General features: G+C 30.0%; 1 protein-coding gene across 13 annotated transcripts in view; it reads right to left on the bottom strand.

The window, feature by feature from the left end:
• Nucleotides 1–2,865: 2,865 nt before the first annotated feature.
• The window catches only part of LOC134728139 (TNF receptor-associated factor 4-like), a 54,901-nt gene continuing 42,732 nt past the window's right edge, over nt 2,866–15,034 (bottom strand). For 10 of the 13 annotated variants that reach the window (XM_063592592.1, XM_063592594.1, XM_063592595.1 and 7 more), the window contains 5 exons: nt 9,477–9,581; nt 7,668–7,832; nt 6,436–6,597; nt 5,180–5,335; nt 2,866–4,717 (listed from right to left, as the gene is read on the bottom strand). In XM_063592592.1, the coding sequence (XP_063448662.1) occupies nt 4,097–4,717; nt 5,180–5,335; nt 6,436–6,597; nt 7,668–7,832; nt 9,477–9,581 (1,209 nt within the window). In that variant the 3' untranslated portion in view covers nt 2,866–4,096. Of the gene's footprint in view, nt 4,718–5,179; nt 5,336–6,435; nt 6,598–7,667; nt 7,833–9,476; nt 9,582–10,353; nt 10,532–12,182; nt 12,234–12,470; nt 12,500–15,034 lie in introns of those variants that run through there. The other 3 variants (XM_063592605.1, XM_063592598.1, XM_063592597.1) reach the window with 3 other exon arrangements.

Below are 15,034 nucleotides of genomic sequence, written 5' to 3' on the forward strand. Positions count from 1 at the left end.
GAATTAATTGATACACAAGAATATCCTTTAAAGATTCCCAACAAAATAGGTTTAACTGTATTTGTTAAATTATTTATTAGAGATAATGAATTTGGGTTTAATGCACAGTTATACAAACAAGTTATATGAGAGCTCATGGGTGGTATATTTTCACCATTATGCACATATCTTCACATTCTGTCCTATTGATAAATATCTTCGATAAGTTCCAATGGAAAGAAAAATTAAAATTACATTGTCAATATAGAGATGACGGTTTTATCGTCTTCACAGGCAAACACGAGCAAGTAGAAGATTTCTTTAACATAGCGTATGACATTGACCCTCTACTTCAGTTCACATGATGAGGTAGTAAGTTGGAGGACTTTTGAAAAGGGACCCCTGCTGCATTATGGGCAACAGACATAATTTACAAAAAAACGGTGTAAATTCTTGAGATTTATTCCGGATGTCTGTTGAAGGAACCGCCATAATAATCGAATTATCCTGCTACTGAAATGATTAATAATATTTTGTAAACTATGCTTGCCAATGAGAGAACTTTTCAGCACAACATCCCATGTCCTCCACAAACAATCAATGAAACACTGAAATATAATTTACAATTCATTTAAAATAAGAATAAGCATTAAAAAAAAGTTCTAAGGTTCACGTATTGACTTTTTTTTTTTTAAGCAACTTGTTTAGTTATAAGCCAAAAACTACATTTTACCCCTATGTTCTATTTTTAGCCATCGCAGTCATCTTGGTTGGTTGGCTGGGTCACGCCAAACATTTTTAAAACTAGATACCCCTAAGATGATTGTGGCCAAGTTTGGATTAATTTAACCCAATAGTATCAGAGGAGAAGATTTTTTTAAAAGATTACTTAGATTTACAAAACATTGTTAAAAATTGACTATAAACGGCAATAACTCCTAAAGGGGTCAACTGATCATTTCGGTCATGTTGACTTATTTGTAAATCTGACTTTGCTGAACATTCTTGCTTTTACAGTTTATCTCTTTCTATAATAGTATTCTAGATAATAACCAAAAACAGCAAAATTTCCTTAAAATAACCAATTCCGGGGCAGCAACCCAAGAACGGATTGTCCAATTCATCTGAAAATTTCAGGGCAGATAGATCTTGACAAGATAACACAAAATATAAATGTACAGATAAACTCTTATTAGTTATAAGGAAAAGTTTAATTTGCATTGCAATAAATTGGCAGTTTGATAAGATAACAAATCTGATTGCTTGAATGTTAGTGCTTAATGCCACTTTAAGCACTTTTTTATATGTCATGGCAGCACGACCAGATGAGAACCATAGACTTGGGAATATGAACTGGCAATCCTAGATTATAAAGATCAAGAGTCTAGCCATAACTTCCCAATATTTACAGGCTGGTGATCTCTTTAGACAACTAAAAACACTAATCTTCTGATGCCCAAAAGAAATCTTTAAGTTTCAAATCAAAATCAAGAATTACCAATGTTGGCCATGTATTTACTTGAATTGAAACGAGATGAAATTTAGATAATGGACCTTTGAAAAATATATAAGCACAGAATTTGATAAAAAATTACACATATGGGAATCAAGAATCAAGTTAAGGGTTCACATGGAAACTCATGTTGTATATTTTGCCATATATATATGCCACCTGTTCAACATGAAATAAGTTTGTTAATGTTTTGATGTTTAATGCCACTTCTTTGACCATGGCAGTATCATGGCTTTTAGTTTTGTGTAGGAAGTATAAATACAGAAAACAGAGATTTGATCTTTGACTTGAACACTGGCAATCCTTGTCAATGGGAATATTAAGTCCTTCACAGCTAGCCACGAGTAGGTTTTGAACTAACAACCTCTGGGTTCACAGGATAGTGATTATTGTTGATGAACAACTAAAACTATTTAAAGGCCTCAATATGAAATAAGAATTCAAATATTGTAAAATATTCATCTTGTACTTAACAGCACTGATTCATGAGTTAGAGATGTTCTTGAGAAAATATAAGCTGTGTTGAATAGAAATTAACCTTATGCTATAAATAAATATCAATACATCTGTTAAGATATTTGTGGTTGAAAATATCTCAATGCAAAGTCAATAGCTGTTTAAAAACTGAGTTAATATAATAACCCTACAAAACAAACATAAATTCTTTCCCTTTGTATTTAAATGTTCCTAAATCAACCAAAGTTGTATCAATGTACATGTACACGTGCACTTGCATAAGGTCGATTTCTATCAGAAGCAGCACATTTGTTTTTCAGTCAATCATTCAATATATTTCTATAATTGAATAGCAGATGTGATCCCAAAGTGTCATTGATATACATGGAATATTTGTGAACCCAAATCAATCTCTTTCAAGCATTGTCATTTCACCCTGATGTACCAGTATATTTTGTGATGAAGTTACCAATTATATTTTGGTATCAGATCAACTTCTGTTAAATATATAGAAAAAGGAAACATATTGTCGCCAGAGAAAATCATTCAATTATCTGGATGAGGTCAGTGATTTTCTCTGGCGACAATATGTTTCCTTTTTCTATATATTTAACAAACTACTATGAAAATAAGAATTTATAAAGTATTGAAAATACACTCGCAGGAATACAGGAATTCAGAATTTCGTTTCGGTTTTACCAAATCAAAATTAAATATTGGAATTATCTCCCTTTACAATTGAAAATAACTATAGCGATTTCAGAAAAAGCTGCATACATGTATCAGCTAAGTTAATACAACTTCGTATCATTGCAATACTAAACCAGTCACATTCGCATAAATTAAATTCTCACAATATTTACAAATTAACAGTTGTTACAATTTCAAATTGGCAATGATAAAACAGAATACATGAATAATATTTCATATGTTTTATTGTATTGTTTCAAGTAGGAAAATAATGCACTGATGTGTAAAATGACTAGATAACAGTAATATTCACTTGAGTAAATATGTACAACAGATAACTGTGATTGGACATTTCATTAAATGAATGTACACAATTTGAGTATATTTACATTTGATTACCGGTATACATGTAAAATAGGGATACAGGCTCTCATACTTATACAGTAAGCTCCTATGAGAAATTTTTAACTTATCATATCATAATTTGACTTGGTAAATTTTAGTACTAATATAAAACAAATGATAAGAGATTGAGCACAAACATGTGAGCCATCAAGAACCAAGTTGCTGTTTTTACAAAGCTATCTTTGGCAAAAAGTTGAGGTATTTCATTTAATAAATAAATTTTAATTCAATATCAGAAGGAATTCATTAATTTTCAGCATTGGATGAGGTAATAAATAAAGGAGCAGGGACATACATAATACTTCAGATGCCATCTATAAGATTGATTGTTCTACAACTGGATGTTCAACATCACACATTATGCTTACATTGTAAGAATAAAATTTAAATCATGCATCATACATATATTTACTAAAGGGACATAATTCTCAACACTGAACTTGCTTAACTTTACAAGAAAAACTTAAATCCTACTATCAAGTTAAAAAAATAATAATTTCTTTAAAAAAAACCATTTTATACCATATTTTCATTTTTGTTACATATAATGCAGGCAACAGCCATGCTATTTTCGAAATTTGTTTTCTTCTTTTTCTGTATTTGTCATGTTCACAATCTGACAAATTCTTAAAAATATTTTGCTTGTGGTTTAAATAAATTTCCCATTTCTTCTTTTAAATTTTCAAGTTATATGGGAAATAAATGTCCTTATATTATTGTCAATCTAGGAAATCCTACATGAATTATGTCCCTTTATAGGCCTGAGCTAGTAAAATTGTAGAATTTTTTTTTCAAACTATTTTTTAAAAATTAAATAGCTAATTGCAAACTTTGATAAAGAATATCATGCTATTTGAATATCATATCAGAAATCAACCATAATGCACTATTTACTTCTATTTTGTATTTGGTAACAGACAACCTTTACAGTAACAATTCAAACATTCAACAAAATACCAATTCTAAATGGAAACATCCATTCATCCCTCAGAAAATATGGACTATGTACAATAATAAATAAACAATATAACAAATCTGGATAAACAAAAACAATTATGGATGAAGGAATTTGTCATTGTCCACACTAACTTTGACGACAATACAATCGTCTCTGATGTAATTTCTGGTTTTGAGGATTTCATGCGAAATAAATTTAGGATAGCCGAATCCCAATGTTTCTTTATGGTTGGCATTATCCTTTGGTTTTTGAAAATGCTTCCATGTTGGATCTGGAGTAAAACTTTCTTTTATATGAGCACGTTTATCTGAGTTTCCATTTTGATCTAGCACTGAAAATGAAATCGGCAAACTAAAGGGCCAGTCTAAAATATTGTCAAATTCCCCTGGTAAAAGTTTAATATAAACTGAGAGGTATTTTCCTTCGCCTGCTCCATTTCCATTTAGGAACACTGAGGCAGCCATTTTGTATCCATAGCGATTTGTGTAGAATGGTTCACTAACAATTTCAGTACTTTTATACACAGATTCAAGAAACTTTTGTTTGTAGTTTGTGATTTTCCAAATAAAAGTACCGTCCGTTATATGAGTAAGAGTATATAAAGCATTGCACAGTTGAGTGATTTCTGTCTGTTGAGTTTTTACAAGGCCACACATAAGCTGGAGATGCTGTTTCATATTATCCTCTGTGTGTTTATCCAAACTGAATCGTGGACACTGTAAATACAAGAAAATTATAAATTATTCAGTTAATTATTAAACACTGCATAAAATATAGAAAATATGTGTTATGTTAGAGTTGTTTTTGTTGTTGAAAATAATGTCATAGTCTACATGTTTGTTTGTTATGTTCAAATATTGTTGTCAATATAATGCATTTTTTTGCAACCGTCATACAAGTGAGAGGTGTAGCTAGCTATAAAACCAGGTTTAATCTTCAATTTTCTACATAAGAAAATGCCTGTACAAAGTCAGGAACATGACAATTGTTATCCATTTGTTTCATGTGTTTGAGCTTTTGATTTTGCTATTTGATTAGGGACTTTCTGTTTTGAATTTCCTTGGTGTTATGTATTTTTGTAATTTTATTTTTTAAGGTTGTCTATAAGAAATAAAGCATCCCCTCTAATGTGTTTATATTGTTGCCCTAGTCATTTGTCAGTCAGGAAGTACTCTCACCTTATGTGTGCATCCTGCATCTTTGAAAGTACAGCTAATAGTTGCAGAGGGACAGACTGCCAGTACATGTACGTCTAAATCTTCTCTAGGTATTTTTGTTGGATCACATCTGTTAGGACATGCAACAGGGAATCTGGGACACTGATACTGATGAGTCTATGAATAGAAGGAAAAAGAAAATTTAGTACCAGTTATGTGGTTCAACATTGTTAAAGATACATTTTATATTCTTATGTACATGTGAATGCTCAAACTCTAGGTTTGTTTATTAGACTTATTATCATCGCATACTATAAATATGTGCTAGCAATTTGTCATTATTTTCTCTGTTCTGAATTCATTGAACTATTTTCATTGTGAAATTGTGTCCTTATATAATATGATATCATCATCACCATGAATTACCCATAAACAAAACACAGGTTATCTCATAATCAATTTTGCCCATACCAAGAATGAATTGATTCAGTGGGTGATTCTACTTACTTTTTATATATTTTTTTTACGACACCAAAAAGAAATAAATATAACAGTTTGTGGTTGAAATTTCAATGAAATTTTGAATTTAAACTCAACGAGATCTTACTTGAACAATTTTAATTCAACACTGTTACTCATATAGTTCTGCTGATTGTTTTTATCCTAATTTTGTCATCAATTGTATAAAATAAATCTTAAATTTCAAATAGGTTCTATATATATTAGATAAGTAACATGATTACATGGTTTCATATCACTACTTAATTATACATTAGGTAGTAAAATACAAATAGTAACGTCACAGCTTGCAAAACCATATTTTATTTATTATTCTGCGTTAATTTTCATGTATTTTGTTACAAGCAATCACCATAAATGACTAAACCATTTTTGTTTTACAAAAGGCTATAAAACATGACCAAACACATTCATTTTTTAACAGGTACCTTTTCTGTTTACTTGATATTTTTCAAGACTCCATTACCAAGAACTTGACTTGTTTTTGAAATTCAAAAATAACATTAAGACTTGTCAAGGTCTTTATAGCTTATATATAATTTAGATGAAGTGGTATGATTGACAATTTACTGACCGTGCAAGGTCTGTATAGCCAGTCAAAGTTGTTAAAAACTTCCATTGTTGTGATTGTCAATGAGTCAACTCTCCAAAATAAAAAGAGAATTATACATTTTAAAACAGAAATTATAGCTTATTATAGAGTATGGCTTTTGCTCATTGTTGAAGTCTCTTCAGTACCCGGGCTATTGTTTATTTACCTGTAATGTTTCGGCTACAAAGTCTCTGCTACAGTATTTACATGGCACTGTACGTTTGTGACATTCGTTTTTAGAGTGGTTGATGATAAATCGTCTTTCTAACTTAGCTCCACATTTGTTTTCACACCATGTCACCTCATAAGGACAGTTCCCTGAATGTTGCTGTAAACAGACAATTATTTAATGAAAATGACTTAGTATCATGTACTGAATGTACTGTTATACCACTGTCCCAGGTTAGGGGGAGGGTTGGGATCCCGCTAACATGTTTAACCCCGCCACATTATTTATGTATGTGCCTGTCCCAAGTCAGGAGCCTGTAATTCAGTGGTTGTCTTTTGTTTATGTGTTACATATTTGTTTTTCGTTAATTTTTTAACATAAATAAGGCCGTTAGTCTCCTCGTTTGAATTGTTTTACATTGTCTTATCGGGCCTTTTATAGCTGACTATGCAGTAATTTTTTGGGCTTTGCTAATTGTTGAAGGCTGTACCGTGACCTATAGTTGTTAATGTTTGTGTCATTTTGGTCTTTTTGTGGGTAGTTGTCTCATTTGCAATCATACCACATCTTCTTTTTTTTATAGTAAAATGCAAGCTATGTTGAAAATTATGTGAGAAGATGATTATGAAAATTGACCAGAATTAAAAAAAAATACACATTGTTACATTAACAGCATCTTATCAGCAGAAACTTTTTTTTGTAAAAGGGGTGTTGAGGTCTGCACTGCAACTTCTTCAACTGATAAAAACACCAACCAATTCAGCAATCAATCTATTTTGCAGGAACTAGTATAATGGAAGATAACTCTATAATCCTACAATTTACCTGAGCATTCAAAAATAATCATTGTTCTGTAACTTGAATAATTAATTCAAGAATTTAACAAACATATGTGATGCAATTTATATGAAAAAGCTGTGGCCTTTGATTAGGTTGTTGTTCTTTTTTTATTTAAGAAACAGAATAAACAAAAAGTAAACAAAATCAAAATCTGATCTGAACCAGTAGAAAACTATGAATGTTTATTAACTGATGTATTATCATTTTAACAATGCTTATTAATACCACATCATATCAAGTTTATCTTTTTATATATTTGAGTTAAGTGAGGTTAATATATGTGGGATATGTAAGAAAAAATAACTTAATTTTTTTAAAATAGCTTATTTGTACCGCATTGAAATATTTCTTCAATCAAAATAATAAAGACAAATTTTAAGTTACCTTACCTTTTCGAAAAGTTCTCCTGGAAATTGTTGATTGCAGTGATCACATTGTACAAATCTTTTAGGGCAAGTATAATCTAGATGATCGTCTAAATCTAGTCGAGATAAAAATGCTGAACACTTGTTAGGGCAGGATATTGCTTCAAATCTACATTGGTCCAGATGAGCCTGAAAGATCAAAATTAATTTTATTTTAATTTTGAATTTTCATATTATAAATCTTATAATCTAATTAAATGTTTTTGTACACAATGGTCTTATGATATCATAAGTTTTATAGCTTGCTTTTGGGGGTGAGCAATGGTCCTTCTTGAAGTCCATATTTTGACCTATAATTATTTACTTTTTACACATAGATGAGAGTTGTCTACTTGGCACTCATACCACATCTTTTTATTTCTTTAAAAAGGTCTGTGCAAAATCAGACAATTTCTTGTTATATTGAAGACCTGTTGGTGACCTTCTGCTGTTGTTTTTTCTATGGTTGGGTTGTTGTTTCTTTAATACATTCCCAATTTCCATTCTCAATTTTAAAATGTGCCATTTTTCAGAAAGCTGGTTTTGGAAAAGTTATTTTAGAATTTCAAGTGTCAACGCACAATACTTGCTGATAAAGTCAATGCTTCATATTGTGTGGTTTCTATATTGAAATCACTACCTATACTGGTTTCAATGAATAGGGTCTCCAAAACACTTTCTTACCATAATCCCCCCCCCCCCCTTTTTTTATCACTAAGATTCCATAGCGTAGATCTTTTTTTTAATTTAAACTTTCTTGCATGATAGTTTTTAAAGGAAGACAACATCACCCTTCTCCCAACATAAAAATATAAATTCATTAATTTGATCAGACAATGGAGGAGGGATATGAATTGTACATGTATATGTTCCAGACCGTATGAGTATTTGGACAGTACGCGCATATTTTCAAAATACGGATATGGTACACTTACGGCCTGACTAATATTAAGAAGTTGGTCACGTTTATCAGATACAAATGTATATAACAGATCAACATAACATATATCTCAAATTAATGTAAATAGTTCACTAGTATTTGAAATAAAACAAATTAATGTTATAACTTTTAAAAAAAATTCATTATTTAATCTGTAATCTCCTGTATTTAGCATGTCAGTAATTCATAAATTGAAACCAAGTATGCTAATTGAAATTGAAGTTATCGGAAGTAAACTTAGAGTGGGAGAACAATAGTTTTAGAAAATTAAGGAACATTACAAAAAAAATAAACGCAAAGCAACATGCATGAACAAATTATGTTACTGTAAAAAAAAATATGACGTTCTTTGTGGAAGTCAGTGTCACCTTGAGTACCAAAATAGGATTCACGGATATAAAAATAAACACATATCTAATTGTTCGCTTAATCATTTTATCCATATACATGTAACAAAAACAATCTAAAAATAATGATTTTGATGAATATTTGTTTAAATTTAACCCATATGATCCTAAAAAACATAAGCTGGACCGTACGCGTATGGTCGGAACGTACAATATACGTATACGGTCCGGACCGTATGCGTAAGGTCCAAATACTCATATGGTCTGGAACATATATAAATAATGGAACTCATGCAATAATTTAAAAATCATATACTGGATATCAAGACTGATCAGGCAATGAATTGATCCGTCCAGTTAACTCTAAGGTCCACTGCAAGAGTGTGGGATATTTTATTTGTATGGTCAAGTTTTATGTTTTCTTCATGTATCTGTTCTTTTTGTGTTTTTTGAAACTGAATTTTGTGTATAATGTTTCAAATATCAATAAGGAAAAAGCAATCCTACCTGTAAATTTTGTAATTTATCTACCCAGCGACAACCTTCCTTAACATAGCGACAGCGGGTCAGGCTGTTCATAACTTCTGATGTTAATTCCTCATCTGGGTAGATCTGAAAAAGATCAAATTAATTCAAATATATAAATTTAAAGTAAAAAGGGTACTTAAATTATTCCATTGATCAGATGCAATAATTGATATCTGAAAATAACTAACAGATTAAGACCTTCAACTCTAGGGAAACCTACTAAAACTGAGACTGAAAACTGTAATTCTTCATAGAATCAATTATTTCATGCAACTATTACTAATCTTGATAAATGATGGAAACCAGTGAAATTTTATAAATTAGGTAATACTATCTGTTTTTCCCCACAATTATGTAATATTTTCGATAAATAATTTGTAGTTTGGCCAAATCAGTGTTAACAAAATTTACATAAGCAATATTTTTGGTGCAAAAATTAACAGTTAATCTCCAGTAATAACAAACAGTAACAATTAAAGCAATATAAATATAAATATTGTTGAAAGATAAAATAAACAATGTAAAAAGATAAAAATTAATATTACTGAAAAGTGGAAACAAAACATTGTTGAAAGATTAAAACAAACAATATTGCAAGATAAAAATAAACAATACTGAAAGATAAAAATAACCTATGCTGCAAGGTAGAAAAATAAACAATGTCACACTATTAAACTGCTACCTTTCAGCTTGTTATTCCACTGGGAAGTTTCCATGAAAGTGCCAGAACATTTCAATATTTTTAACTCATGATTTTAAATGCCATACCCTCAAAAACCAGCAGGCTTCTAATATTTTACACAACAAATGTTATCTTAACTTTCATCTCTTAAGACTAATGATATTTTATACCTACCAATAATTTACATTTATGATCCCTATTTCTTTTTATCATGTTTCCCCCCTTGCTGTGTTAATTACTCCTAAACATGGAGAACCGAGACATTTTACCATCTAACAAGTACATGCTACAGTGGAAACCCTTCAAATTATTGTCAAATCTATCATAAACATATGATTCTCCTCATAATACAAGGAAAGTCAAATGATCTGAAGGAAGTGTTTTACAGAAGACTCTGTGATAAAGCTGTCTCCATCATTTGAAGGAAGCATTTTTAGTGAAGACTAACTCATATAGCTGTCTCCATCACCTGGAGGAAGTTGTCATAGTAATTATTGACGAAATTCACAAAACATCACATTTTTCAGATTAACAAAGTAAACAAAAGATTTCCTGTCAGACTTAGCCGAAAATCTAAAAAGCATTTTTTCAAGGTCCTGGTTTAGGCTTTATCTGAATAAGATATACTTGAAGTTATTCAATTCTGCAAGTATCACGTTACCTAATCTTCATGACCTTATACCCTAGTATGTCACCTTAGAGTATAAACTACTGGTGAAATCCCATAGTATAGGGAACCACAATATGTGATTGTTACAGGCACAATTCTCAAGTCTATACTTCTCACTGAGTTTTCAGAACCAATGGACATTACTTTTCATATATATATTATTATTATAATAACATACCTTAAATATGCAATATTTTTCTTAGTAATTAACTCCTTAAATGTTATTGATCAAACCTTCTGGACAATATGTAATTTTGCCACAAGGAAACAAATCCTAAACTATTTTGACATTATGCTCCTCATTAAGCAGAAAATTGATATAATTTAAAAACAGATTACCCAATAAAATCTTCCTGTTATCCATCACCTGATGTATGTAGAGAATAGTTCCACTGTTTTATCATAATATAAGTATTCCAGTTCAATAATAACATATGCACATCTGTTGCATGTGTTCAATATGTAGATAATTACATAAAACTTGATAATAACGGCTTTTTCACATGCATAACAAATGCAATTTGTACGATAATATTTTTACATTTTATATCAAATAAAATGCTTTTCTGCCTTAATTTACCTCTGAAATAGTCTGTCTGTGAATGTAAGGAGATATTGGATGTATGTCATTGAAACAGCAACCCAACAGCTTTGTCCAATTAAAATTTTATACAGTTTAATTCAAATAAATATTTTTCTGCCTGAAGAAGTATTTATGTGAATAAAAGGAGATATTAGATATATGTCAATAAAACAGCAACCCAACAACATTTTTAACCAAAGATACCGGTTTATATATATTTAGATATCAACTACAGTTTTTGAAAATAGGTAGGTTTTCATTTATGGCATTTAATGTTATTTACAATAAATGTTTCTTCAGAGATGCTCTAAGGCCAAATTAGAAAATTCCAAACCAGAAAGGACAAAAAACAAAATACCAAAAGTACAGCCAAGGCCTCCCAACTGACATAAAGGCATAAATTATAATACAATACTGGTAATGAACCAGCATTTACAAAATGATACCATGAGCTTATTAGTATTTGTATCAGCACTTTAAGACTTTGGTCTCATACTTAAATATTGCAGAAGAATGAGATTTCTCTGTACAATTCAGCATTAGAAATATCAGAATGCTGATAAAATAGCATATTGTATTTTTTCTTTCCTGTCATAACTTTTAATCAAAAAATTTTCCATTTCTGTGATTTCTACTTTTCAGTCCTGTTATATAGTTTATAACAATTGTCAAAACTATTTAATTTTGTAACCAATATACTTTTCAATATGGCTCAACAAACAACTTAAAATTACATTAAAAAAGAAATACCTGACTATTTTCTGAAACATCTTGACGACTTTCCATAACAGAGATACGTAAACATGCTAAACATCCAAACTTTAGTACAAATTTTAATCCTATTTAAAACTCAGCCCATCAACTCATGTCAAAAGTTGATGCAAGATCTAATAATGTTTGGTCAAATATTTGTCCATATATTTACCTTACCAATAACAAAGTTTACTCATTAAATTCTCTTGGATGATACTTAATTTACAATTCATTCTATAGATATATGTATAAACTGGAAAAAGTTCAATACTATAAAAGTTTTACCTTGCACAGGTGTTAATCCTATGATCAAGTATCCCTAATCCATAAATGCCAGACAAGCTTTGTATAGATTTGAAAGTATAATATAATCACAAAAGTCAAGTTTTTCATTTGATATTCCTAAAAAGCGTAGGGTGGAATTAATAAAACTCCTCCATAACTGCCACCTTTTGTAATGTTCCCAATAAAGTTGACAATGATACAGAGGTTTAATCAAAACTGTGATCAAATTAATTAACCTGCCTAATTTGTTATCACCTTGCTAAAACACCTTTGTTTTCAATGCAATATAAATCCGGAGTAATAGATTTTAAAATATATATTAGTCCAGTTTTTCATTTGATATTCCTAAAAAGTGTAGGGTAAAATTAATAAACCTTTTCCATAACTGCCACCTTTTGTAATGTTGTGAATGAGAGTTTCCAATAAAGTTGACAATGATACAGACGTTTAATCAAAACTGTGATCAAATTAATTAACCTGCCTAATTTGTTATCACCTTGCTAAAACACCTTTGTTTTCAATGCAATATACATCCACTTAATATATTTGAATGTGTATATAATCACACATTTGATATTCCTATATAGCTAGGGTAGAATTAATAAACCTCTTCCATTACTGCCAACAAGTTCCCAATAAAGTTGACAATGATACAGATGTTTAATCATAACTGCGATCAAATTAATTTGTTATCACCTTGCTAAAACACCTTTGTTTTAAATGCAATATACATCCCAGGTAATCAGCTGATCTCATATCTATAGGTATACATTTCTACAATCACTCATTTGTAGACAATAAAAAAAAAACTTAATCAGATTTCAATTGAGATAAGTTTGTATTATATATCAACAGTCTACATACATATACCTACTGATAATCACCTGGTAATTAGTTACAGGTAACATCAAAGTAATCGTAGATCTGATAAAAAATTGGGTTTTTTTTATTGAAAGAAACATCCACAAATATAAATATTATCACTGATAGCTAAATGAGAGTTGTTTCCCATGACAATTCATCAACTGAACTACAGCCGTAAAAAGGTCAAAACTCAAATCTATTTCAATAATTTACAAAAAAATACTTGCAGTTAAGAGCTATACTTTTAAGAGATAACTGTACTAAAACAGTTGTTTCTTAAAATAAAATCTCCAATATTATGGATTTATCATTTACCAGTTTTTCAACTTAAAAGTTTTCTGGCTCTACAAAATTCATTGAAGCCAAACCAGATTTTATATCTTCTACAAGATTGAGACCAAGACCAGTGCGATACGAAACTGCCAATCTTATCTTATATTCAAATAAGTGATCTCTACTATTTGAAGAGATTATAAGATCTAATTTTTGGTTCATTACAAACTTTGATAACAAAATCTTCACTCAAAATTAAGTGACTGACCCTTTACAAGAAAATCAATAAAGAACAAAAAATTTTTTACTCTTGTTACTTGTATAACAGGGGGTTTCGTCGTTCCTGTTATATTTAGAATTTGGGGGAAAGTCACTGGATAAAGTCAACGAAACTAAATTAAGCTTTACGATGGTTTATGTACAACTTCTTCAATAGTGCAAAACATAAATTACAATACAAATTCAACGGTAAATATTCCGGTAAGATACAACAAATGGTAATTCCAATAAATGTTCAATACTAAACACAATGAATGTCACTGTAAATGCACGACGTCCGTACAGCTTGACCGCTGGTATCCAACTGACCATTCGCATAGAAACGATAAAAAATGTATTACATAATCTTACTTAATCATATCTACATGTAATAATGAAATTTCTCACGTAATGCTATAAACGAATTACACAATTAAAAACATATATATGATAATAGGAAATGGACAATGAGAGGATTAAAATGGATTAACTTCTTAACATGTTAGCTGGCAATTTTGAGAACAATAGTATCTTGCTTTTAGATAAAGTTTGAATGTCCACGAAATAAAACAAAGCGGAAAATATCGCTGTCACACTTGCATGAAGTCCTCTTTCAGCTTAACACAGATTCCAAAATATCTAAGGGTGATATTAACTGTCATAAAATGCAAGTTCCTATGTAACTATTTTACTTAAGGTGGTACCTAACACTACAGGGAGATAACTTATTATAAGTTAGCTAAACGTTTTAATGACGTTGTGTTGTAAAAGGAATATAAAGCTTCTCAATGATCAAAATTGGTGTTTGTCAAACTGCCATATAACCAGTGTAATTTTTCTGACAAAAACGGTTGGTTCAAAATTTTTGAGATTTTTATAGTTAATTGTTAAAGGGTCAAAGTAAATACTTTGAGAAAATTTTATGAAAATGAAAAGAGCCAAATTAATTTTAGTGAAAGTGTTGGGTACCAACTTAAGTTTCAGTTAAAATCTTTATAGGGTTAAACACAAAAGACAGAAAAAGTATTTTGCTATATGAGATATGTATATACTTTAATTTTTTTTTCACAACAAACAGATTTAAAGAAAAAAAAATATTATCAACTTATATCAAAATAACACCAAAGCCATTACTTCCAGTTTTTAAAATATATAATTGTTGATTGTTC

The sequence above is a fragment of the Mytilus trossulus genome, chromosome 8 (genome assembly GCF_036588685.1).
Source record: "Mytilus trossulus isolate FHL-02 chromosome 8, PNRI_Mtr1.1.1.hap1, whole genome shotgun sequence".
Classification (NCBI taxonomy): Eukaryota; Metazoa; Mollusca; class Bivalvia; order Mytilida; family Mytilidae; genus Mytilus; species Mytilus trossulus.